Source organism: Anomaloglossus baeobatrachus, chromosome 11, assembly GCF_048569485.1.
Source record: "Anomaloglossus baeobatrachus isolate aAnoBae1 chromosome 11, aAnoBae1.hap1, whole genome shotgun sequence".
In the NCBI taxonomy this organism is placed as follows: Eukaryota; Metazoa; Chordata; class Amphibia; order Anura; family Aromobatidae; genus Anomaloglossus; species Anomaloglossus baeobatrachus.
In genome coordinates, this window is record NC_134363.1 from 128,332,962 (window position 1) to 128,360,368 (window position 27,407).

General features: G+C 46.7%; 1 protein-coding gene across 5 annotated transcripts in view; it reads right to left on the reverse strand.

Moving 5' to 3' along the window:
* CAMTA1 (calmodulin binding transcription activator 1) overlaps positions 1–27,407 on the reverse strand; it is a 2,097,701-nt gene that overhangs the window by 255,567 nt on the left and 1,814,727 nt on the right. For all 5 annotated transcript variants that reach the window (XM_075328219.1, XM_075328220.1, XM_075328218.1 and 2 more), the window contains one exon: positions 4,144–4,270. In XM_075328219.1, coding sequence (XP_075184334.1) covers positions 4,144–4,270 — 127 coding nt within the window. The remainder of the gene's footprint in view (positions 1–4,143; positions 4,271–27,407) is intronic.

The window sequence follows — 27,407 nt, forward strand, 5'->3', positions numbered from 1 at the left end:
ACCCGACTTCATTGTCATACCGCGGCTCTGTCTGTGTCGCGCCCTGATTAGCGGTCACCAGTGAAGGGCTCACCGGTGACCACTAATCCCCCGAGTGACTGAAGTTAGCAGCCCTCTCTCATACTCACCGATCCCCGGCGCGGCGCTGCACGGCTTTCTCACTGCTCCGGCGGCTTTTACTATTTTGAAAAAGCCGGCCGCTCATTAAAGAATCTCGTATTCCCTGCTTTCCCCGCCCACAGGCGCCTATGATTGGTTGCAGTGAGACACGCCCCCACGCTGAGTGACAGGTGTCTCACTGCACCCAATCACAGCAGCCGGTGGGCGGGTCTATACTGTGCAGTGAAATAAATAAATAAATAATTTAAAAAAATGGCGTGCGGTCCCCCCCAATTTTAATACCAGCCAGATAAAGCCATACGGCTGAAGGCTGGTATTCTCAGGATGGGGAGCTCCACGTTATGGGGAGCCCCCCACCCTAACAATATCAGCCAACAGCCGCCCAGAATTGCCGCATACATTATATGCGACAGTTCTGGGACTGTACCCGGCTCTTCCCGATTTACCCTGGTGCGTTGGCAAATCGGGGTAATAAGGAGTTATTGGCAGCCCATAGCTGCCAATAAGTCCTAGATTAATCATGTCAGGCGTCTATGAGACACCCTCCATGATTAATCTGTAAGTTACAGTAAATAAACACACACACATGAAAAAATCCTTTATTGGAAATAAAAAACACAAACACATTCCCTCATTACCAATTTATTAACCCCGACAAACCCTCCATGTCCGGCGTACTCCACGGACTCCAGCGTCGCTTCCAGCATGAAGGTGACAGGAGCTGCAGAAGACACCGCCGCTCCGGTCACCTCCAAGCAGCAACTGAGGTGAGTAGCGCGATCTGCTGAGGTGTCACTGAGGTTACCCGCTGTCAGTGACAGCGGGTAACCTCAGTGACACCTCAGCAGATCGCGCTACTCACCTCAGTTGCTGCTTGGAGGTGACCGGAGCGGCGGTGTCTTCTGCAGCTCCTGTCACCTTCATGCTGGAAGCGACGCTGGAGTCCGTGGAGTACGCCGGACATGGAGGGTTTGTCGGGGTTAATAAATTGGTAATGAGGGAATGTGTTTGTGTTTTTTATTTCCAATAAAGGATTTTTTCATGTGTGTGTGTTTATTTACTGTAACTTACAGATTAATCATGGAGGGTGTCTCATAGACGCCTGACATGATTAATCTAGGACTTATTGGCAGCTATGGGCTGCCAATAACTCCTTATTACCCCGATTTGCCAACGCACCAGGGTAAATCGGGAAGAGCCGGGTACAGTCCCAGAACTGTCGCATATAATGTATGCGGCAATTCTGGGCGGCTGTTGGCTGATATTGTTAGGGTGGGGGGCTCCCCATAACGTGGAGCTCCCCATCCTGAGAATACCAGCCTTCAGCCGTATGGCTTTATCTGGCTGGTATTAAAATTGGGGGGGACCGCACGGCATTTTTTTTAATTATTTATTTATTTATTTCACTGCACAGTATAGACCCGCCCACCGGCTGCTGTGATTGGGTGCAGTGAGACACCTGTCACTCAGCGTGGGGGCGTGTCTCACTGCAACCAATCATAGGCGCCTGTGGGCGGGGAAAGCAGGGAATACGAGATTCTTTAATGAGCGGCCGGCTTTTTCAAAATAGTAAAAGCCGCCGGAGCAGTGAGAAAGCCGTGCAGCGCCGCACCGGGGGATCGGGGAACGGTGAGTATGAGAGAGGGGTGGAAACTGACCGACAGACTGTGAGAGAGGGACAGAGATAGTGACGGACCGACAGAGAGAGAATAGAGACCGAGAGGGAGAGACCGACTGACAGAGAATAGTGATTGACAGACATTGGGAGACATCGCTCGTTTCCAGTGTTTTAGGAAACATGCGAGAAATGTATTTAGAAAATCGGATGTCACTAAGATGGTGTGAATGCCGTCCCGTGACATCCGATTTTTTACACGCTCCCATAGACTTGCATTGGAGAAACTCGCAGTAGAAACTCGCAAAAAAGCAGCATGCTGCGATTTTTTTCTCGGTCCGATTTGGACTGAGAAAAAAATCGCAGATGAGAGCTGAATCATTCACTAACATGTGTCCGATTCCAATGCGAGTTTTTCTCGCATTGCTCTACTGCGAGAAACTCGCAAGTGAGAAGCAGCCCTAAGAAGACTAGCAGAGCTACCGCAGGTAAATCTATGAATTTATCAGAACTACAGAAAAAGTCTAGTATGTGATACAATGCCAGAATCAGGATTTCCTATTTTATCATGCTCTTAGATTGGGAAAAATACAGATTTTAATGTCTATTAAAAGCAATAAAAAATATACAAAGCATAGTAACAATAACATGTAATAATACAAGTAATAAACAATAATATCAACATAACTATTCCTTTATATTTTTATTTTGCCCTGATTAACCATCTCATTGTTTCTCATTGTAAAATATACAGTGGGTACAGAAAGTATTCAGACCCTTTTAAATTTTTCACTCTTTGTTTCATTGCAGCCATTTGGTAAATTCAAAAACGTTCTTTTTTTTCTCATTAATGTACACTCTGCACCCCATTTTGACAAAAAAACCCCAAATGTAGACATTTTTGCAAAACAAGAAAAACTGAAATATCACATGGTCATAAGTATTCAGACCCTTTGCTCAGACACTCTTATTTAAGTCACATGCTGTCCATTTCCTTGTGATCCTCCTTGAGATGGTTCTACTCCTTCATTGGAGTCCAGCTGTGTTTAATTAAACTGATAGGACTTTTTTTGGAAAAGCGCACACCTGTCTAAGACCTCACAGCTCACAGTGCATGTCACAACAAATGAGAATCATGAGGTCAAAGGAACTGCCCAAGGAGCTCAGAGACAGAATTGTGGCAAGGCACAGATCTGGCCAAGGTTGCAAAAGAATTTCTGCAGTACTCAAGGTTCCAAAGAGCACAATGGCCTCCATAATCCTTAAATGGAAGAAGTTTGGGACCACCAGAACTCTTCCTAGACCTGTCCGTTCAGCTAAACTGAGCAATTGTGGGAGAAGAGCCTTGGTGAGAGAGGTAAAGAAGAACCCCAAGATCACTGTGACTGAGCTCCAGAGATGCAGTAGGGAGATGGGAGACAGTTCCACAAAGTCAACTATCACTGCAGCCCTCCACCAGTCGGGCCTTTATGGCAAAGTGGCCCGACGGAAGCCTCTCCTCAGTGCAAGACATGTGAAAGCCTGCATAGAGTTTGCAAAAAAAAAACACATGAAGGACTCCCAGACTATGAGAAATACGATTCTTTGGTCTGATGAGACAAAGATAGAACCTTTTGGTGATAATTCTAAGAGGTATGAGTGGAGAAAATCAGGCACTGCTGATCACCTGCCCAATACAATCCCAACAGTGAGACATGGTGGTGGCTGCATCATGCTATGGGGGTGTTTTTCAGCTGCAGGGACAGGACGACTGGTTGCAATTGAAGGAAAGATGAATGCGGTCAAGTACAGAGATATCCTGGAAGAAAACTTCTTCTAGAGTGCTCTGGACCTCAGACTTGGCCGAAGGTTCACCCTCCAACAAGACAATGACCCTAAGCACACAGCTAAAATAACAAAGGAGTGACTTCAGAACAACTCTGTGACCATTCTTGACTGCCCCAGTCAGAGCCCTGACCTAAACCCAATTGGGCATCTCTGGAGAGACCTGAAAATGTCTGTCCACCAACGTTCACCATCCAACCTGACGGAACTGGAGAAGATCTGCAAGGAAGAATGGCCAAGGATACCCAAATCGAGGGGTGAAAAACTTCTTGCATCATTCCCAAGAAGACTCATGGCTGTACTAGCTCCATAGGTGCTTCTACTCAATACTGCGCAAAGGGTCCGAATACTTATGACCATGTGATACTTCAGATTTTCTTGTTTAATAAATATGCAAAATTTCTACATATCTGTTTTTTTCTGTCAAGATGGGGTGCAGAGTGTACATTAATGAGTAAAAAATGAACTTTTTTGAATTTACCAAATGGCTGCAATGAAACAGTGAAAAATGTAAAGAGGTCTGAATACTTTCCATACCCACTGTATATATGTAGCATTTGTTGGACTCATTAAATCTCGCTTACCTGGGCAGTAGCAGCGCAGGACACCTGGTTGGATAAGAGATGCAGGCACTGAGATCTGGTCAAACAAACAGCTATAATTATTGCTGGCTTCTTGCCATGGCCCCGTAATTAAGACTTTCACTCCTCCCTGAAAAGACAAATTCACCGATATGCTGTAAGATCAGTAATAAGGTTTGTGCAGAGAGCAAAACAATATTACAATATTTGATGTAATCAATAAAACACCATAATCAAACATATATCATTGCTATTAGAGGTTTTTAATAAAATTCACCAGGAGCTAAGGGATTTTATGTTCATAATTTATTGAGTAAATCACTTAAAACAGAATGTGACACGAATGTAGCTATGGAGAGATCAAAGGTCCCTGTATCAAATGAGAGCACACCCGTATTAATATGGCATATTATAGGACACTGTATTACAGATTATTGAGAGGTCTGTCACTCTCTAATTACCCTCTACCATGTGTAGTGCGGGGTCTGTCACTCTCTAATTACCCTCCATGTGTAGTGCAGGGTCTGTCACTCTCTAATTACCCTCCATGTGTAGTGCAGGGTCTATCACTCTCTAATTACCTTCCATGTGTAGTACGGGATCTGTCACTCTCTACCTGTCCTCCATCTGTAGTGCAGGGTCTGTCACTCTCTACCTGTCCTCCATGTGTAGTGCGGGGTCTGTCACCCTCTACCTGTCCTCCATGTGTAGTGTGGGATCTGTCACTCTCTACCTATCCTCCATGTGTAGTATGGGTTCTGTCAATCTCTACCTGTCCTCCATCTGTAGTGTGGGGTGTGTCACTCTCTACCTGTCCTCCATGTGTAGTGTGGGGTGTGTCACTCTCTACCTGTCCTCCATGTGTAGTGTGGGGTGTGTCACTCTCTACCTGTCCTCCATGTGTAGTGCGGGGTCTGTCACTCTCTACCTGTCCTCCATGTGTAGTGTGGGATCTGTCACTCTCTACCTATCCTCCATGTGTAGTGTGGGTTTTGTCACTCTCTACCTGTCCTCCATCTGTAGTGCGGGGTCTGTCACTCTCTACCTGTCCTCCATGTGTAGTGTGGGATCTGTCACTCTCTACCTATCCTCCATGTGTAGTGCGGGATCTGTCACTCTCTAACTGTCCTCCATGTGTAGTGTGGGATCTGTCACTCTCTACCTATCCTCCATGTGTAGTGCGGGATCTGTCACTCTCTCTGTCCTTCATGTGTAGTACAGGGTCTGTCACTCTCTACCTGTCCTCCATGTGTAGTACAGGGTCTGTCACTCTCTAATTACCCTCCATGTGTAGTGTCAAATCTGTCACTCTCTAATTACCCTCCATATGTAGTGCAGGGGTCTGTCACTCTCTAATTATCCTCCATGTGTAGTGCGGGGTCTGTCACTCTCTAATTATCCTCCATGTGTAGTGTGGGTCTGTCACTCGCTACCTGTCCTCCATGTGTAGTACAGGGTCTGTCACTCTCTAATTACCCTCCATGTGTAGTGTGGGATCTGTTACTCTCTAATTACCCTCCATGTGTAGTGCGGGGTCTGTCACTCTCTACCTGTCCTCCATGTGTAGTGTGGAATCTGTCACTCTCTACCTATCCTCCATGTGTAGTGTGGGTTTTGTCACTCTCTACCTGTCCTCCATCTGTAGTGCGGGGTCTGTCACTCTCTACCTGTCCTCCATGTGTAGTGTGGGATCTGTCACTCTCTACCTATCCTCCATGTGTAGTGCGGGATCTGTCACTCTCTAACTGTCCTCCATGTGTAGTGTGGGATCTGTCACTCTCTACCTATCCTCCATGTGTAGTGCGGGATCTGTCACTCTCTCTGTCCTTCATGTGTAGTACAGGGTCTGTCACTCTCTACCTGTCCTCCATGTGTAGTACAGGGTCTGTCACTCTCTAATTACCCTCCATGTGTAGTGTCAAATCTGTCACTCTCTAATTACCCTCCATATGTAGTGCAGGGGTCTGTCACTCTCTAATTATCCTCCATGTGTAGTGCGGGGTCTGTCACTCTCTAATTATCCTCCATGTGTAGTGTGGGTCTGTCACTCGCTACCTGTCCTCCATGTGTAGTACAGGGTCTGTCACTCTCTAATTACCCTCCATGTGTAGTGTGGGATCTGTTACTCTCTAATTACCCTCCATGTGTAGTGCGGGTCTGTCACTCTCTAATTACCCTCTATATGTAATGCGGGTCTGTTACATTCTAATTACCTGTCCTCCATGTTTAGTGCAGGGTCTGTCACCCTCTACCTGTCCTCCTGATAGCGCAAAAGGTTTGTCTAAGGACGTTAGGGTGTGCAGCCATCAGCCTCAGATGAGTGTTAGGAGTTGACCATGCTCCCTTTTCCCTAGTGCCAGGGTCTTCCATTGTATTACTTCCCTGGTGTTCCCTCTCTTTTGCCCCGCTCGCTGGGAGTCCTCCCGCACCTGGTGTGACACCTGCAGTCACATCGTCACACCATTTCAGAACTCTCCAGCGCTTTACTTCCATCCATTTCTTGGGGCTTCTTGAAGTATGTTTGGGATTATTGTCCTACTGGAAGACCCATGACCTAGGACACAAACCCAGCTGACTGGGCACTACATTGCCACCCAAAATCCTTTGGTAATCTTCAGATTTCATGATGCCTTCCACACAGTCAAGTAATGTGCAATACAAGGTAATATTGTGGTACCGTGTTAACCAGAAAAATCAATTGAATTACTATGTCTCAAGTAAAAATGAGAAAGGAGTGCTCCTGTGTGTAAGCTGTCAATCTCTATTTGGGTGTGCGATTGCAGGGAAATGCACTCAGCTGTTGCGGTAAACAACCCCGATAATGAATGTGTATAGAAGGAATATTGCTGCAGACCTTGTAAGTTCGTCAGGTCGGCGGCAGCCGCTGTAGCAATGGTGAAGTCCTACTGGTGTGGCTGCGTCTACGGATGGTGTCCTGTGGACTGATCAAGCTGGTGGCAGCCGCTGGAGCTGTAGAGAGATCTTCTGGTGTGGCTATGTCCACAGATGGTGCCTCGCTGATGGATTAGCTGCTCTGTATTTCTGAAGAAGGGGACAAGCCATCCCAGAAATGTGTAGTGCGAATAAAAATCTTCTTTCCAATACACCTGCCTCTTACTGCCTTTGTGGTCCGCAGCACCTGACAATATTGCCTAAATTCCTGTTCCCTGTAATTGCACAGTCATCGCACCCAGTGCCAGAGGCAGCAAGACAACCCTAGAACATCTCTGAGCCTCCACCAGATTTGACTGTAGGAGCTGTGCTCTTTTCTTTGTAAGCCTCATTCAATTTTTGGTAAACAGTAGAATGATGTGCTTTACAAACAGCTTTATCTTGTTCTCATCTGTCCACAAGACGCTTTCCCAGAAGTATTTTGACTTATTGATGTACATTTTGGCAAACTGCAGTTTAGCTTTATGTCTCTGTGTCAGCAGTGGGATCCTCCTGGGTTTCCTGCCATAGCTTTTCATTTCATTTCATTCAAATGTGAATGGATAGTTTGCGCTGACACTGATGTCTCCTGAGCCTGCAGGACAGCTTGAATTTCTTTTGAACTTGATTGGGGCGACTTATCCACCCTCCTGGATTATCCTGCGTTGCAAGCTTTCATCAATTTTTCTCCACGTCCAGGGAGGTTAGCTACAGTGCCACGTAAACTCCTTGATTATGTCGTGCACTGTTGACAAAGGAACATCAAGATCTCTGGAGATGGCCTTGTAACCTTAAAATTGTTGATATTTTTCAACAATTTTGGTTCTCAAGTCCTCGGATACTTAAAGTTCTCTTGTCTTTCTGTTCTCCATGCTTAGTGTGGCACAAGGAGATACACAATGCAAAGATTGAGTACACTTCTCCCCTTTTTATCTGGTTTCAGGTGTGATTTTCATATTGCCCACTCCTGTTACTTTCCACAGGTGAATTTGAACAAGCATCACATGCTTGAAAAACAGTTGTCTACTCACAATTTTGGAAAGGTGCTTACAATTATATACAAATTTCCTTTTTTTTTGTTTTTGGCATTGTTCCAATACCCACAAAGGAAATAAACATGTGTATAAGAAAACATGTGTAATTGCAATAATTTTGTGGGAAAAATACTTCATTTTCCGGAACAGTTTCAAGGATGCCAACACTTTTGACAATGACTGTATAGTGACAGATACCTGCTATTCAGTGCTGGCAGTGAAGCTGGACTAGGAGGCATGAGGCCATTTGTCCTATAGTGATAATCTCCTGCTGATAAAACACTGATTGTATTGAAACAGGAATACACAGCTAAGTAGGCGACACATAATTGGAGTCAGGCTTTCAGTCCCTACATCATGCTGCTCTAAGAGTAGATAGCAAAAACCTGCTGACAGAATCCGTTTAAAGATATAGAGCAGCCATGATGATTCCGGGATGTGATCACGTTTAAGGTCACCTTGATTAGAAGAGGGTAGGAGTCGCTGAGTGTTTAGAGGCTGTTATGTTTGTGTCACTTCATTTGCTCCAAAGTGGAATGACTCCACTACTCTGCGCTCCACGTGTTACTGGAGGCTAAGTGTAATAAACCTTCCCAGCACAAGAGTCATCATAAGGGGCTTAACAAGGGGAACCGCCATCAGTGAGGCGCAGCGTCACACTCCGGCACACTGACAATGATGACTTGCTCTGACATCCGGCTGTTAACCCTATAACTCTCATTATTGCTGAGTCCTAAGATTAAAAATGTCATCGAGGCCTTACAAAAACAGGATTTTAGGAAATGTATTTTAATGTAATCTAATACACTACAGCACTAATGTGGGCTGGGAATAGACGATAATGTACAAGGCTTTATGTAACGTTTTGTCATTTATTCTCTCCTTACTTTTTAAGATCCTATCTTGCTGTCAGTGAATGGAAGTATTCACATATTGCACACCTGTAGAGATCAAATACATTTTGCTTTTTCAGGATTGTGTCAAGTTATGGGACTATTAAAGGGAACCTGTCAGCAGCTTTGGGGCCTATAAGCTGCGGCCACCACTGAACTCTTATATACAGCATTATGGAACACTGTATATAAGAGCCCAGGCCGCTGTGTAGAACGTAAAAAACACTTTATAATACTCACCTAAACGGTCGCTGCGGTGGAGTTGGGTCATATGGGCGTCTCTGTTGTCCGGTGCCTCCTCTTTTGGCCATCTTTGTCATCCTTCTTCTGAAGCCTGTGTGCATGAGTCATCCACACTCTCCGGCAGTGAGGTCCTGAGCAGGGCAGATCAAAGTATTGTAGTGCGCCTGCGCAGGACCGGCGAGTGTGTATGACGTAGGACGCATCATGCACACAGGCTTCAGAAGGAGGACAAAGATGGCCGAAAGAGGAGGCGCCGACACCGGAGAACAAAGACGCCCATATGACTTAACTCCACTGCAGCGACCGTTTAGGTGAGTATTATAAAGTCATTTTTATGTTCTACTCATTGGCCTGGGCTCTTATATATAGCATGTTAGAATACTGTATATAAGAGCCCACTGCTGGTGGCCGCAGCTTATAGGCCCCAAATCTGCTGACAGGTTCCCTTTAACAACACTGGACAGCAATATATTTATCTCTTATTCCTTATTGGTGAACCATAAGGATTCAATAGGGCAGTAGTGAACGTGTGATTTGTATCCTGCTAAATCTACAGAAGGAAAATATTTATATAAAAAAATCCATAATACACTGTAGACTGATATTTCAGTCAATGCTGACATCTAGTGGTGTTATTTGATATTGCAGCATGTGTCAATTCACAGTTCTCTTCTCTAAAACATAAAACAATTGTTTCCTTATAAAAATAACAAGTATAATTAAGTCCTTACATTTTTCTCATCATCACATTATTAAAAATCCTATGTATCTGTTTCTCAGTTACAACTTCCTATGGAAAACTTGGTTGATAACCATTAAGGCTGGGTTCACATGTCCTGCAGTCATCCATTTTTAGGGATCCGTTAGAGATCCATTTGCAAAAAAGTTGTACAAACACAACTTTTTGGTCCATTGTTAAATAACGAATGTCGGTTGGATCCGTTTTAACATGTGGATTTGTTAACGGATTGCCATTTATTATCCATTTGTAATGTATCTGTTAAGAAAACAACAGATCTGTTACAAATGCAAGTACAACAGTTAATGGATCCATTGTCCATAGATTCCAATGTTAAAAAAAAAACTGGATCCTGCAGAAATCAGTTTCCCAACGGACCCATTCTAACGGATGACTACAGGACGTGAACAAGACTGATTGATGGAGGTTGTCAATAGGCTTTTTAGATCTCAGCCATCCACATCCTCCTAAATATATGACAACACTTCCTTCTACTTCTATTTTGATGCATAATAAGGGACATTTGCCAATCAGACAAGTTGATTGTCAGCCCCTTTTTACGGGCTGTTAATACATGACCAGCTTTATTATAACAGATATTACCATTAAAAAGTAGCTGGATGAAGCTTGTGTGTTCACGGTGTCTATATTCATTCAGCCATGTTTCATTTTGTATCATTGCGTTTAAAATAATAATAATAAAAAAAAAAAAAAAAGAATCAACTTTGCTAATTATCCTGTTCAAAAAGATCCCTGTCACGGATGCGGTGGGAAGCACAGGGAAGTCTATACTGGCCCTTGCGCTCACCCTAACACCCGGAGGTACCCTTAATGGTAGGGCGGTCCGGGCCTCCAACCTACGCCCTATCTCCTGTCCTCGTCCCTGATGTTAGGGCCCCACTCCACAACTCACCACCCAGGGGGGGAGAGCAAGAACAGGAGTCTACACCCCACCAACAAATATAGACAAACAGGGGTAACAACATCAACAAAAACTACTAGTACACCTGGTAACCACACACACAGGAGCCACTACTAAAAGTGCACGAGAGGAAAAAAACATAAAAGGGAGGAAGGAGCCAAGCTACTGGGAAATGATCATACAATAAACAGACACACCTGGAAATGCTGCAGTAAACACTTATGCTGCAGCCCAAAGCACGTCACACCGCTCCTTCCACCTCCTGGCCAAGTCTCCTATTGATGAAAGGAAATAACTGGCATCCTCTGGTGGATGTTGAGGGTATTTATTGAACCTGGGTGTGGTCCCAGCCGGAAACACCTTACCAGACATCAGGAGCTGCTGGAAGGAAACCTGGCATTAACCCTCTCATTCCCATAGGAAAGGGAATTGTGGGAATCAGCAGAGTGTCACAAGACAACGTGAGACTCTGACCCAGAACATGTCACAAACCTCAGCAACAGAGGAAGGTCCGTGACAATCCCCTATCATTTTCTGTATAGAGCTTCCATGCAGACCTATGTTACAGACTACTATATACCCTGTATAGTCAGATCCTACAGTGAAATATATGTCTCTTTCCTCTGCCTTCTCTCCTTATGACAAGTCATTCATGCCCAATATACAATACATCACTCATGGAGGGAAGGATAAAGTGCACAATTGTCTGGAAGCTTCTGATTTTAGGAAATAATGCACATTGGTTGCAAGATCTCCACCTTAACAGAACACATGGCTTCCTACTACTGGGGTACAGAGATATCTTTTTATACAAACTTTTTCTTTTTTCCTTTCCCTAATATATGTATGCCCTTAATGGTTATTCATAGGGGTGACGATTAGGGATGATCGAATACCTCAAATATTCGGCTTCACGAAAATTTGCCGACTAGGTCACCGCTATTCGCGAATATTCGATGCACAATGTAAGTCTATGGGAAACCCGAATAACAACTATTCGGAACTATTCAGGCTTCTCATACACTTACATTGCGCATTGAATATTTGCATAGCGGCGACCTAATCAAACTAGCAAAATTAGCTACTGAAACAAAAATCGCCAATGACATTAAAATAAATCTCCAAATTTTTTATAAATATATTAATGCCAAAAGGAAAACAAAGGATAGTATATGCCCCTATAAATATAATAAGTTAATTATAGAGGACAAAGAAAAGACTGAGCTATTAAACAGGCGCTTCTCATCAGTGTTCACCAAGGAACTGACTGTTCCAAGGATCATTCAACTAGTCCAAAATCAAAGATCACCACTTGATATAATTAATTTAACACAAGAAGAAGTACACCTAGGTCTGAGTAAATTAAACATTGACAAATCCCCAGGGCCAGATGGCATTCATCCATGAATATTGAGGGAATTGAGCTCCGTAATTGACAGACCGCTGTATCTCATCTTCTTAGACTCTCTTGTAATAGGGTTGGTGCCTCAGAATTGGAGGATTGCTGATGTGGTATCAATATTTAAGAAAGGTAAGAGGGTATATCCAGGCAACTACCGTCCAGTAAGCCTGACATCAGTAGTATGCAAAGTTTTTGAAGGCATTTTAATGGATGACATGCAAAAATATATTGCAGAAAATAATATAATAACTGACAGACAGCATGGATTCATGAAAGATAAGTCGTGTCTAACCAACCTGTTGGGGTTCTATGAGGGGGTAAGTGCAAACCTGGATATTGGTAATGCAGCTGATGTGATTTATTTGGACTTTGCAAAGGCATTTGATACTGTACCACATAATAGCCTTATACTAAAGCTCCAGAAGCAAGGACTAGGGGAAACTGTATGTAACTGGGTAAGGAATTGGCTAAAAGATAGGAAACAAAGCGTAGTTATAAATGGTACATTCTGTATTTGGGCTATAGTCAGCAGTGGGGTGCCGCAGGGATCTGTGCTAGGACCGATTCTTTTTAATCTCTTTATTAATGACCTTGTTGATGGGATTGAAATAATAAAAAAGTGGGTTTAAAATAATAAAAATTTTAACAAAAAGTCTTTGCTGATGACACCAAACTATGTAGGATATTAAAAACTGACCTTGATAGTACAATATTACAAAATGATCTGGATAAGATGTCAGAATGGACAGATACTTGGCAAATGAGATTTAATGTTGATAAATGTAAAGTAATGCACCTAGGACGGAGTAATCCTATAACTGCGTATACATTAGATGGAAGTAAACTCGGGACTACAGAACAGGAGAAGGACTTGTGTATTCTCATTACAAATAAGCTGAGCAGCAGCACTCAATGTCAGGCAGCAGCTGCTAAAGCAAACAAGATTCTAGGGTGTATAAAAAGAGAGAACAGATCCCGTGATCCCAACGTATTGTTACCCCTCTATAAATCACTTGTAAGGCCACCTCTGGAATATGGGATTCAGTTTTGGGCTCCACATTTTAAAAAGGACATTCAGAAGTTAGAGTCAGTTCAAAGGCGGGCAACTAGATTATTACAAGGAATGGAAGGCCTCCCATATGATGAGAGGTTGAAACAGTTGGATTTGTTTAGCTTAGAAAAAAGACGTCTCAGAGGAGATCTCATTTATATGTATAAATACATGTGTGGTCAATATAAAGGACTGGCACATGACTTATTCCTTCCAAAGACAATACTAAGGACCAGGGGGCACTCACTGCGAGTGGAAGAAAAGCGATTCCGGCAGCTAAATAGGAAAGGGTTCTTTACAGTTAGAGCAGTCAGACTGTGGAATGCCGACCACAAGAGGTAGTAATGGCAGATACTATAACAGCTTTTATATCAGGGCTGGATGATTTCCTCACTACACAACATTGTGGGTTATAAGAGACTTAAGGACAAAATGTAGAACTGGTGGAGGAAGGTTGAAGTAGATGGACCTAGGTCTTCTTTCAACCTAAGTAACTATGTAACTATGTACAGTGCCTACAAGTAGTATTCAACTCCCTGCAGATTTAGCAGGTTTACACATTCGGAATTAACTTGGCATTGTGACATTTGGACTGTAGATCAGCCTGGAAGTGTGAAATGCACTGCAGCAAAAAAGAATGTTATTTCTTTTTTTTATTTTTTTTTAAAATTGTGAAAAGTTTAGTCAGAGGGTCATTTATTATTCAACCCCTCAAACCACAAGAATTCTGTTTGGTTCCCCTAAAGTATTAAGAAGTATTTCAGGCACAAAGAACAATGAGCTTCACATGTTTGGATTAATTATCTCTTTTTCCAGCCTTTTCTGACTAATTAAGACCCTCCCCAAACTTGTGAACAGCACTCATACTTGGTCAACATGGGAAAGACAAAGGAGCATTCCAAGGCCATCAGAGACAAGATCGTGGAGGGTCACAAGGCTGGCAAGGGGTACAAAACCCTTTCCAAGGAGTTGGGCCTACCTGTTTCCACTGTTGGGAGCATCATCCGGAAGTGGAAGGCTTATGGAACTACTGTTAGCCTTCCATGGCTTGGACAGCCTTTGAAAGTTTCCACCCGTGCCGAGGCCAGGCTTGTTCGAAGAGTCAAGGCTAACCCAAGGACAACAAAGAAGGAGCTCCAGGAAGATCTCATAGCAGTGGGGACATTGGTTTCAGTCAATACCATAAGTAACGTACTCCACCGCAATGGTCTCCGTTCCAGACGAGCCCGTAAGGTACCTTTACTTTCAAAGCGTCATGTCAAGGCTCGTCTACAGTTTGCTCATGATCACTTGGAGGACTCTGAGACAGACTGGTTCAAGGTTCTCTGGTCTGATGAGACCAAGATCGAGATCTTTGGTGCCAACCACACACGTGACGTTTGGAGACTGGATGGCACTGCATACGACCCCAAGAATACCATCCCTACAGTCAAGCATGGTGGTGGCAGCATCATGCTGTGGGGCTGTTTCTCAGCCAAGGGGCCAGGCCATCTGGTCCGCATCCATGGGAAGATGGATAGCACGGCCTACCTGGAGATTTTGGCCAAGAACCTCCGCTCCTCCATCAAGGATCTTAAGATGGGTCGTCATTTCATCTTCCAACAAGACAACGACCTAAAGCACACAGCCAAGAAAACCAAGGCCTGGTTCAAGAGGGAAAAAATCAAGGTGTTGCAGTGGCCTAGTCAGTCTCCTGACCTTAACCCAATTGAAAACTTGTGGAAGGAGCTCAAGATTAAAGTCTACATGAGACACCCAAAGAACCTAGATAACTTGGAGAAGATCTGCATGGAGGAGTGGGCCAAGATAACTCCAGAGACCTGTGCCGGTCTGATCAGGTCTTATAAAAGACGATTATTAGCTGTAATTGCAAACAAGGGCTATTCCACAAAATATGAAACCTAGGGGTTGAATAATAATTGACCCACACTTTTATGTTGAAAATTTATTAAAATTTAACTGAGCAACATAACTTGTTGGTTTGTAAGATTTATGCATCTGTTAATAAATCCTGCTCTTGTTTGAAGTTTGCAGGCTCTAACGTATTTGCATCTTATCAAACCTGCTAAATCTGCAGGGGGTTGAAGACTACTTGTAGGCACTGTAAGTGTGGCACCCTGGACAAGCCAGGGGCCACAGAGCACAACACCCACACACCCCACACTCCCAGCAGGCACACCGAAGTCAGACACAAAACCCTTGTTGCCTTCCTCCAGGGGCTGATGTTCACACCAGGGGGTGGGCCAGGCGGTTGGTCCCGTCCACTGAGGAGTTCACAGTCCTGGAGGCGGGAAAACAAACAGATTAGTTTTGGAGGTGAAGGTGGAAGGAAGAGAAGTGGTAGTGGAGAAACTAACTGACAGAGTCCGGGTGTGTGGCCCGGGCGGTACAGCAAGGTTGGCAGACGGTGGTGACCGTCTGCAGGAGTGGCTGATTGGAGTCTACCGTAAGGACCGTGGACGGGCGGTGGCCCGACGGTACCGGACCGGTACGCAAAGAGAAGCCAACACCATCTGGCAGGGGCTTACGGACCCCGGCAAGGCTAGGAGTCGCCGTGAATTTGCCGAATTCGTTAGAACCTCCTGGGTTTCCCAACAGCCAAGTCCCGACAGAAGGCAACAGTCCAACCAAGAGAGGGAGACACCGCCACCGCCAAGGCAACCGTTTCTCAGGGCCAGAGCCTGCGGGAAAAAGGGGCTCCTCCAGCCCATATCCAAGCTGGGAGTGGGTTACCGGTGGGAACCCATTGGAACCATCTACCGTACATAGGTGCAGGGAAAGGCAGTCACCACCAACCTCCTGGGAGAAACAACACCGCAGCCGCCTGTGGGACCCGTCCATCCAGCCGTCTGTTTTACCGAGAACTGTGTCCTCATCATTGGCTGAGTGAGTACCACCGTGCCGTGCGGCACAGCGCTGCCCCCGCGACCCTGCACCTCACCAGGCCCTGTAACCCGCCTGCAATCCATCCCTACCCCATCACCGGGCCCCGGGACAACCAACCCCCTACCCACGGAGGGGAGAACTAACAACAAAGCTGCTCCCTGTCACCGCTCCCAGGATCCCCGTCTAGAGCAGCGGTGTCATCAATATCACCACAACCGTGGGTGGCGTCACGGACAATAATCAAAACCCCCACAATCAAAAATCCCCTTTTCACTCACGGGCGAGGAGCGCCGCTCGAGTCCCCGGGATCCGGCCCACCGCTCGAGCCACCACCGAGCAGCAGCGGCAGCCGCAGCAGCAGCAGCAGCGGCCGGACCCGAGCAGTGGGAGAGCGCAGCGTCCCCTCCTCCGCCCGCGACATAAGCCCTCATACAGCCCCAGATCTCAAACCTTGAAAATGTTATGGCTCTCGGCAAGTCGCAACACAAGCAAGATATTTTTATATATTACAACAGTGACACCCTGTGGTTAGAATGTAGAAATGCATTTTGAAGATTTTTGCTTTCAATACTCATAATTTGCATTAGTACATCTGTAAAATTCGCCTCTAACACTAATCCTAATGTGATTAATTATATTATAGTAATTAAGGAAAACAAATTGCTCTTCCTGGTGTGGTACCACTAATATGGACCAAAGAAAAAGGGTACAATATACTGCTCACTTCTGGCAGTTGTGCTGTGGGAACAACACCAAACATACACTAAATATACACAAGGGGGTCCGGCTGTGCACCTGTTGCCAATTCGGGAGGTCCAGTGTCCCATCAGGGAAAGAGTATTAAGACAAAAGGGAATAGTGCCAGGAGGAACTACAGAGGCTCTTGTTGAAGCATCTAGTCTAAAACATCAGGTTCGTATAATGCTGTTTATTATCAAGACACTGCTTACTAATGCCTCCAATGGTTTCTCTGTATGCTCCTATAGTTCCTCCTGGCACTGTTGCTTTTTTCCCCCCTTATATTAAAATGCAAATTCCATCACGTTCTATTGAGCATGCTCAGCATGTCCAGCAGAACGATCAAAATCATTTAAAATCTCCCCTCTCTAATACTCACCGATCACAGGCGCAGTGCTGCACGGCTGTCCCAAAGGTCCGGCGGCTTTTCCTCTTTTGAAAATGCCGGCCGCTCATTCAATCTCGTATTCCCTGCTTCCCCCGCCCACCGGCGCCTATGATTGGTTGCAGTCAGACCCGCCCCCACACTGAGTGACAGCTGTCTCACTGCAACCAATCACAGCCGCCGGTGGGCAGGTCTATATCGAGCAGTAAAATAAATAAATAAATAATTAAAAAAACGATGTGCGGTCCCCCCCAATTTTGATCCAGCCAAGATAAAGCCACACAGCTGAAGGCTGGTATTCTCAGGAAGGGGAGCCCCACGTTATGGGGAGCTCCCCAGCCTAACAATATCAACCAGCAGCCGCCCGGAATTCCCGCATCCATTAGATGCAACAGTCCCGGGACTCTACCCGGCTCATCCCGAATTGCGGTGGTAATTTAGGTAATAAGGAGTTAATGGCAGCAGCCCATAGCTGCCACTAAGTCCTAGGTTAATCATGGTAGGCGTCTCCCCGGGATAACTTCCATGATTAACCTGTAAGTTAAAGAAAATAAACACATACACTCGAAAAAATCCTTTATTTGGAATAAAAGACAAAACCCCCCCTCTTTTACCACTTTATTAAACCCCCAAATACAGCTCCTGGTCCAACGTAATCCACAGAGGTCCCACGACGCTTTAAGCTCTGCTACATGAAGCTGACAGGAGCGGCAGTAGAACACGACCGCTCTCTATCAGCTCCACGCAGCAACTGAAGTGAGCCATGCGATCAGCTGTGCCCTCATTCAGGTGACCCGCGGACACAGCTCTCGGGTGGAGGACTTCATCTGTGGCCGCGGGTCACCTGAGTGACGGCACAGCCGATCGTGCGGCTCACTGCAGTTACTCAGGGGATTTGTGGTACCTCTCTCTCTCTCTCTCCTCCCGACCGCAAATCTCCTTTTCCCGGCGAAACATTAAAAAAAAACCAAAACAAACAAAAAAAAACAAACTCAAAACGTTTTTTTACAGGAATCCGTTACTTTATTAGCACACTATTTGCAACGCATCCGTCACATGCGTCACACAATGCACTGTGACAGATGGCTCACAACGCAAGTGTGAAAGCAGCCTAATGTGTGCGGGGGTGGAGTGCGGGGTGGGTGGAGCCGAGCAGGCCCATGGCACTGAGGACGTCAGTGCCGGGGACTGCATGGCTGGGGACAGGTGACTATCCAGGTGTGTGTGTGTGTGCGTGTGTGTGTTCAGTGTATACATGCGGAGTGCGGGGGGGGAGCCGAGCGGGGAACTGTCGGGCGTCGTCCTCCCTGCACACGTAGCCAGGGTAAATATCGGGTAACTAAGCAAAACGTTTTGCTTGGTTACCCGATATTTACCTTGGTTACCGCCGTACACCGCTTAGCGCTGGCTCCTTGCACAGGTAGCCAGGGTAAATATCGGGTAACTAAGCAAAGTGCTTTGCTTAGTAACCCGATGTGTACTGGTTACGTGTGCAGGGAGCCTTAGCTGAGCCGTTGGTCGCAGGCTCTTTAGCGCGCACGGTGTGGCGACGGTTGTCACTGTAATGATGTCATTTTGGAGAAAGACAGACAGAATAAGGCAATTATATATATATATATATATATATATATATATATATATATATATATGATATGCTACATTGTGGCCCCGTGCATCATGTGATGGTATAGACTTGGATGTGTGGGTCTCTTCCCATTCACAAAATTAGTGCATGCGATTTTTCACACACAGATTCGGTCTGCGCTGCCCAATTGCATAACATATAGAATATATACACTCGCATGGACAAGCCCTTATAAATGGTGATATGTCAGGCCCACTCCAGTGTTCATACGTTTAGTTATAGTCATCTGTTGAGTTTTCCCTTTTTCGGTGGGTCACAGAAAACACCGTTATAAGGATAAATCAAGGCAAAGAAAAAAAAATTCTCAAAAAATGGGGAAGATTTTTGAAAGAGCTGCTGCTCAAATAGAATTTCAATAGTAACAAAGGTTACATTAGAAAAGAATTGTGAATTCCATTGTAATTACATACAAAATACATACATATACATAGAAAGTTTGTTTATAAATATATACCATATATACCGTGATTCATTAAGACTATTCACCAGTCTTAATGAAGGGTGTACAGGAATAAGATGTACCAAATTCATAATAATATAATATAGTCATTTAATGACTATAGTCACTGACTAGAGTAATATTTCCGGCCTTAGGCTACTTTCACACTTGCGTTGAACGGTATCCGTTGCATTGCGTTGTGTAACGGATGCAACGGATGTGTTGCATATAGTGACACAACGGATGCAACGGATGCTGCAAAACAACGCAATTCGTTTTGATTTTTTTTTTTTTTTTTCCCGGTTTTACCAGCGGCAGACTATAGTGAACGATCAGCTGATCGTTCCCTGCAGCCGGCCGCTGGGTGATCAGCTGATTGCTCCCAGTAGCCGGCCGCCGGGTGATCAGCTGATCGCTCCCGCCCGCCGGGTGATCAGCTGATCGCTCCCGGCTGCCGGGTGATCAGCTGATCGCTCCCTGCAGCCGGCTGCCGGGTGATCAGCTGATCGCTCCCGGCCGCCGGGTGATCAGCTGATCGCTCCCTGCAGCCGGCCGCCGGGTGATCAGCTGATCGCTGTCACTTGCCGGCGCCCGGGCATGCCGGCGGGCGCTCAGCTGAGCGCTGTGACTTGCCGGCGGCCGGGCATGCTGGTGGCCGGTCATTCAGCTGAGCGCTGTCGCTTGCCGACGGCCGGGCGCTCAGCTGAACGTTCGGCCACCGCGAGCCAAAATAAAGTTTGATTTAAAAAAAAAAAAAAAAAAAAAAAAAAAAGAGCATGCGCAGTGAAATCCAGAGGATTCCGCTGCTCAAAATAACGTTACATGCTGCGTTCCTCCCGCTGGGCGGAAGCAACGGAGCGTCGCCCAGCGGAAGCAACGCAGCTCCTTTTGGTACAATCCGTCAACCATACAAGTCTATGGGAAACAGCGGAATCCGTTAACGGATTCCGCTGTTTCCCAAAAGGGCGGATTGTAACGGAAGGAAAATAACGCAAGTGTGAAAGTACCCTCAGGAACAATACAACTTTTGATGAATTTGATGGGTGGGTGTCTCCACACCCCGTCCCACCACAGCTTCTCCCAAGCTTCTACTATTTTAGTAAAGTAGGCCAAAACTGAAAATGCTAGAAGTTGCAACATTTTTGTAGAAGTTCACGGTGCGCCAAAATTTTGTGACTTTACTAAGTGTAACTAGTGTGACCAGTTTGGTGAATCGGAGCCATAGAGCTACATGTTTGCTACTAAATCTGTGCCTTTGTGAGGCCATAACCACTTTTGCACTGGTTCATTGTCGAAGCTTGTAGAACTATGTATATATATATATATATATATATATATATATATATATATATATATATGTATGTACAGTCATATGAAAAAGTTTGGGCACCCCTATTAATGTTAACCTTTTTTCTTAATAACAATTTGGGTTTTTGCAGCAGCTATTTCAGTTTCATATATCTAATAACTGATGGACTGAGTAATATTTCTGGATTGAAATGAGGTTTATTGTACTAACAGAAAATGTGCATTTAAACAAAATTTGACCAATGCAAAAGTATGGGCACCTCAATATAAAAGTGACATTAATATTTTGTAGATCCTCCTTTTGCAAAAATCACAGCCTCTAGTCGCTTCCTGTAGCTTTTAATGAGTTCCTGGATCCTGGATGAAGGTATATTTGACCATTCCTGTTTACAAAACAATTCCAGTTCAGTTAAGTTTGATGGTCGCCGAGCATGGACAGCCCGCTTCAAATCATCCCACAGATTTTCAATGATATTCAGGTCTGGGGACTGGGATGGTCATTCCATAACATTGTAATTGTTGCTCTGCATGAATGCCTGAGTAGATTTGGAGCGGTGTTTTGGATCATTGTCTTGCTGAAATATCCATCCCCTGCGTAACTTCAACTTCGTCACTGATTCTTGCACATTATTGTCAAGAATCTGCTGATACTGAGTTGAATCCATGCGACCCTCAACTTTAACAAGATTCCCGGTGCCGGCATTGGCCACACAGCCCCAAAGCATGATGGAACCTCCACCAAATTTTACTGTGGGTATCAAGTGCTTTTCTTGGAATGCTGTGTTTTTTTGCCTTCATGCATAACGCCTTTTTGTATGACCAAACAACTCAATCTTTGTTTCATCAGTCCACAGGACCTTCTTCCAAAATGTAACTGGCTTGTCCAAATGTGCTTTTGCATACCTCAGGCGACTCTGTTTGTGGCGTGCTTGCAGAAACGGCTTATTTCGCATCACTCTCCCATACAGCTTCTCCTTGTGCAACGTGCGCTGTATTGTTGACCGATGCACATTGACACCATCTGCAGCAAGATGATGCTGCAGGTCTTTGGAGGTGATCTGTGGATTGTCCTTGACTGTTCTCACCATTCTTCTTCTCTGCCTTTCTGATATTTTTCTTGGCCTGCCACTTCTGGGCTTAACAAGATCTGTACCTGTGTTCTTCCATTTTCTTACTATGTTCCTCACAGTAGAAACTGACAGTTTAAATCTCTGAGACAACTTTTTGTATCCTTCCCCTGAACAACTATGCTGAATAATCTTTGTTTTCAGATCATTTGAGAGTTGTTTTGAGGAGCCCATGATGCCACTCTTCATAGGAGATTCAAATAGAAGAACAACTTGCAAGTGGCCACCTTAAATACCTTTTCTCATGATTGGATACACCTGCCTATGAAGTTCAAAGCTCAATGAGGTTACAAAACCAATTTAGTGCTTTAGTAAGTCAGTAAAAAGTAGTTAGGAGTATTCAAATCAAGGAATTGATAAGGGTGCCCATACTTTTGTTCAAATTTTGTTTAAATGCGGATTGCACATTTTCTGTTAGTACAATAAACCTCATTTCAATCCAAAAATTTTACTGAGTCCATCAGTTATTAGATATATGAAACTGAAATAGCTGTTGCAAAAACCCAAATTGTTATAAAGAAAAAAGGTTAACATTAATAGGGGTGCCCAAACTTTTTCATATGACTGTATATATATCTATATATATATATATATATATATATATATTGTGAGGTAGCGTGGTCGGCTGCGCGGCAGAAGACACGGGATCCAGGCACCAATGGTCACAGCACACGGTTTATTGCACAAACAAAAGTCCAAAACAGCACACATGTGTTTCTCTGGCAGAAACTCAGGGAGTTGTGTTCACTCCCTCACACTAGGGCCCACGCCCATGATCCTGTTTCCTTTTAACCCTCCTTTCAGCCTGTAGGGAAACAGGATTAACCCTGGAGTGGAGTTGCTTTCTATACATGGAGGGAGCACAACCGGGGCGAGACATACCGGCCGTCATAGACAACCCCGGTCACAGTCTCACATACCCCCCCTCAGTTCAAGCGTGCGGGGTTGAACTCCCGTCATCAAACACAGGCCGCGGGACAAGGCATCGGCGTTGCCCTGCAACCTACCGGCCCGGTGTTCAATCGTAAACCAGAAGTTCTGTAGAGAAAGGAACCACCGGGTAACCCGGGCATTCCGTTCCTTGGTGGACCTCATCCAGACCAGCGGAGAGTGATCAGTCACCAAGCGAAACTGCCGTCCCAGCAGGTAATAGCGTAGGGACTCCAAGGCCCACTTGATCGCCAGGCACTCCTTCTCCACTATGCTATAATTCCGCTCGGGAGGGGTGAGCTTCCTACTTAAGAAGGTGACGGGGTGTTCCTCCCCCTGAACCACCTGAGACAGCACTGCCCCCAGGCCGACCTCAGAGGCGTCAGTCTGTACTACGAACTTCTTCCGGAAATCAGGGTTGACAAGAACGGGCTGTCCGCACAGGACCCCCTTCAGGGCCCGGAAGGAGTCCTCGGCCTGTGGAGTCCAGCGCACCATGACGGACTTCTTGCCTTTGAGAAGGTCCGTCAAGGGGGCTGATAGTCCCGCAAATTTTTTCACAAACCTCCTGTAGTACCCCACGATACCCAGGAAGGCCCTAACCTGCTTCGTGGTCAGGGGTCTAGGCCACTTCTGGATCACCTCAACTTTGTTAATTTGGGGCTTAATCACTCCTTGGCCTATTACGTAGCCCAAGTAGCGGGCTTCCGTGAACCCCAACGCACATTTCTTGGGATTGGCTGTCAATTGGGCTGTTCGGAGCGCGTTCACCACCGCTTGTACCTGTTCCAAGTGGGTCTGCCACTCAGAGCTGTAAATAATGATGTCATCAAGGTACGCTGATGCATACGCCTGGTGGGGTTCCAGCACCAAGTCCATCAACCTCTGGAACGTGGCCGGAGCGCCATGTAACCCAAAAGGCAAGACAACATAGTGGAAGAGACCCTCCGGTGTAACAAAAGCGGTTTTCTCCTTGGTGGACTCCATCAGTGGCACCTGCCAGTACCCCTTGGTCAGGTCGAGCGTGGTGAAATAGCGCGCCTGTCCCAACCTATCAATCAGCTCATCCACCCGGGGCATGGGGTACAGATTGAACTTGGATATTTCGTTCAATCTCCTAAAGTCATTGCAGAACCTTAAGGAGCCATCGGGTTTTGGTATTAGGACAATGGGACTAGCCCATTCACTCCGGGATTTTTCGATGACCCCCAGGCGTAGCATTGTCTTCACTTCCTCTGATATGGCTTGTCTTCGAGCCTCCGGTACCCGGTATGGCTTCAGGCGTACCTTCAGGTGAGGCTCGGTGACAATGTCATGTCGTATCAGACTGGTCCTACCAGGCAGCTCAGAGAAGACATCGGGGTTCTGCTGAACCAGCCGTCTGGCCTCTCGCCTCTGTTGCTTGGTGAGGGCTTCTCCAATCCTTACCTCCGGTTCCTCCTCTCCGGAGGTCGCTGGAGCCGGATTTGAACGACCCGAAGAGGAGGGAGATGGGGAAAAATCAACCATCAGGCTTTCCCGTTCCCGCCAAGGTTTTAACAGGTTGACATGGTATATTTGTTCAGGTTTCCGCCTACCGGGCTGCAATACCTTATAGTTGACCACCCCGATTCTTTCCTTTATCTCGTAGGGGCCTTGCCACTGAGCCAGGAATTTACTCTCTGCCGTGGGGACCAATACCAACACCTGATCCCCGGGGTTAAAGGTCCGCACGGTGGCTTGTCTATTGTAGCGGCCGCTTTGCGCGGCCTGAGCCTCCTGTAAATGCTCCTTCACAATTGGCATGACTGCGCTTATGCGGTTCTGCATTCCTAAAATGTGTTCAATCACACTTTTATGGGGGGTGGGCTCCTGCTCCCATGTTTCCTTTGCCAGGTCCAACAATCCCCGGGGATGTCGCCCGTATAACAACTCAAAAGGGAAAACCCCGTGGATGCCTGTGGCACCTCTCGGATGGCAAACATCAAATAGGGAAGCATCATGTCCCAGTCTTTCCCGCCTTTGGAAATCACCCTTTTGAGCATGGTTTTCAGGGTTTTATTGAATCGCTCCACTAAACCATCCGTTTGAGGATGATACACAGACGTACGCAACTGCTTGATCTGGAGTAGCCGGCATAGCTCTTTGGTCACTTTAGACATGAATGGGGTCCCCTGATCTGTAAGGATCTCCTTGGGCAACCCCACCCGGCAGAACACAGCAAACAACTCCCGAGCTATAAGCTTCGCTGCAGTATGTCTGAGAGGTATCGCCTCTGGATACCGGGTGGCATAGTCAACGATCACTAGGATGTGTTGGTGCCCTCGAGCGGACTTTACGAGGGGCCCCACCAGATCCATCCCTATCTGTTCAAAAGGGACTTCTATAATGGGTAACGGTACCAACGGACTGCGAAAGTGGGCCAGGGGTGCGGTAACCTGACACTCCGGGCAGGTTTCGCAGAACCGTTTTACCTCCCCAAAGACCCCGGGTCAATAGAACCTTTGCAATATTCGCTCCTGCGTTTTCTTGACCCCTAGGTGACCACTGATCAGGTGTTTATGAGCCAAGTCGAGGACCCGCCGGCGATACGGCTGGGGCACCACCAACTGCTCTACCCCCACGCCCCGTATTTCATCTACCCGGTACAGTAAATTCTGCTTAAGAGCGAAATGGGGGTACCTTACCTGGGCACCGGGCAGCTGTGCCACCCCGTCAACCACTGTTACCCGACTCCGGGCATGTATTAATGTAGGGTCCTGGAGTTGGGCTGTCCCAAACGTATCCGGGGACGCCTCCAACTCCGGGATGGGCTCGACCATCTCAGCCTCTCCTGCCAATACCTCTAGGGGCGACCTTTCGGGTTCACATTCTGTCCCTATCATGGGGACCCCTACGGCAGGCGTCCCGGATTCGGGATTGTCGGGCTCAGGTCCCGGACTGTCCAATACCTGAGGGGACTTAGGAGGCCCCTTCCATAGAGTCCAAAAATACGGCAGATCCCTTCCTAGGATCACGTCGTAGGGAAGAGTGTTCATAAGTCCCAGCTCATGTTGCACCTGACCGCAGGGTGCTGTGATGGTGACAACCCCCGTGGGATAGTCTCGGCGGTCCCCATGTATGCAAACCACCCCCACTGTACGTCCTGTGGCCTTTACTTCAGCCCTTAGGGTTGATCGCACAAGGGTCACTAAGCTTCCGGAATACAACAAGCCTGTAACCGGACATCCATTCACCTGTATTTGGCACAAGTGGGGCTCAGTCTCCGGGGAGACAAAGTCCGCGGTACACACCGCCTGAGCATACATTGAACCCCACCGGGTAACCCCACAATCCATGGGCTCCGTGGTGAGTAGACACTGGGCTTCCATAATGTCCCACCCGCTGGCACCGCCAACATCTAATAGGGAAGGAAACCCCCTTGACGAGTTGTCGTTTAGGGTACATACGGCGGGCGCGGCCTCAGACGGGACGGTAGCGGACTCCCGCACCGGTGTCAGCGGTGGGTCCTTGGCCCGAGGCTTGGAGGGGCCGGACCGACGGGCGGCACGCAAAGTCTCAGTGTCCCGTATCAAGTCCTGCGTAGCCACATGCCGCTCCACCAGGCACACTAATTGGTCCAGGGTACTTGGGTCGCCTTGTCCTACCCACCGTTGAATGGTGACGGGTAAAGTGCGCACAAAGCGATCAACCACTACCCTTTCCACCATTTGCGCAGGGCTCAGAGTGTCAGGCTGCAACCACTTCTTTACAAGATGCAACAAGTCATAGGCCTGGGAGCGTACGGGTTTGACTTCCTCATAGAACCACTGATTTACCCGCTTAGCCCGTACATAGGTATTCACCCCCAAACGAGCAAGTATTTCGGCTTTCAGGGTCTCATATTCTATGGCGTCCTCGGTACAGAGGTCCAGGTACGCTTTTTGGGGCTCCCCCGTCAGATAGGGCGACAATACCTCAGCCCACTGGGGGGTCGGCAGCTTCTCCCGCTTGGCCACCCGCTCAAACACCGCCAGGAACGCTTCCACGTCATCCCCCGGGGTCATCTTTTGCAACGCTTGTCTCACCGTTTTCCGGACGCTGCCGTCGTCACCTGGTCCCGGGGTTGTTGCTGCCGGTCCGGCACGGATCGACTTGGCCGGGAGAACCATCTGTTCTTGGTGCCTTTGTTCCTGCAATTGCAAGGAGTGCTGCTGACGATCCAACGACCGGAGCAGGTGTGCATTGGTCTGTTGTTGCTGTGCATTTGCCTGAGCCAGCTGCTTTAGTATGTCCTCCATGGCGTCGCCGGGTTTGGGCTGTAGTATAGCCGCTCGAATCCAGGACATGCGCTACTGGGTCACCAGGGATGGATGCTACACCTCACCGGGCTGGCATGCCCACGTTCTCCACCATCTGTGAGGTAGCGTGGTCGGCTGCGCGGCAGAAGACACGGGATCCAGGCACCAATGGTCACAGCACACGGTTTATTGCACAAACAAAAGTCCAAAACAGCACACATATGTTTCTCTGGCAGAAACTCAGGGAGTTGTGTTCACTCCCTCACACTAGGAACCCACGCCCATGATCCTGTTTCCTTTTAACCCTCCTTTCAGCCTGCAGGGAAACAGCATTA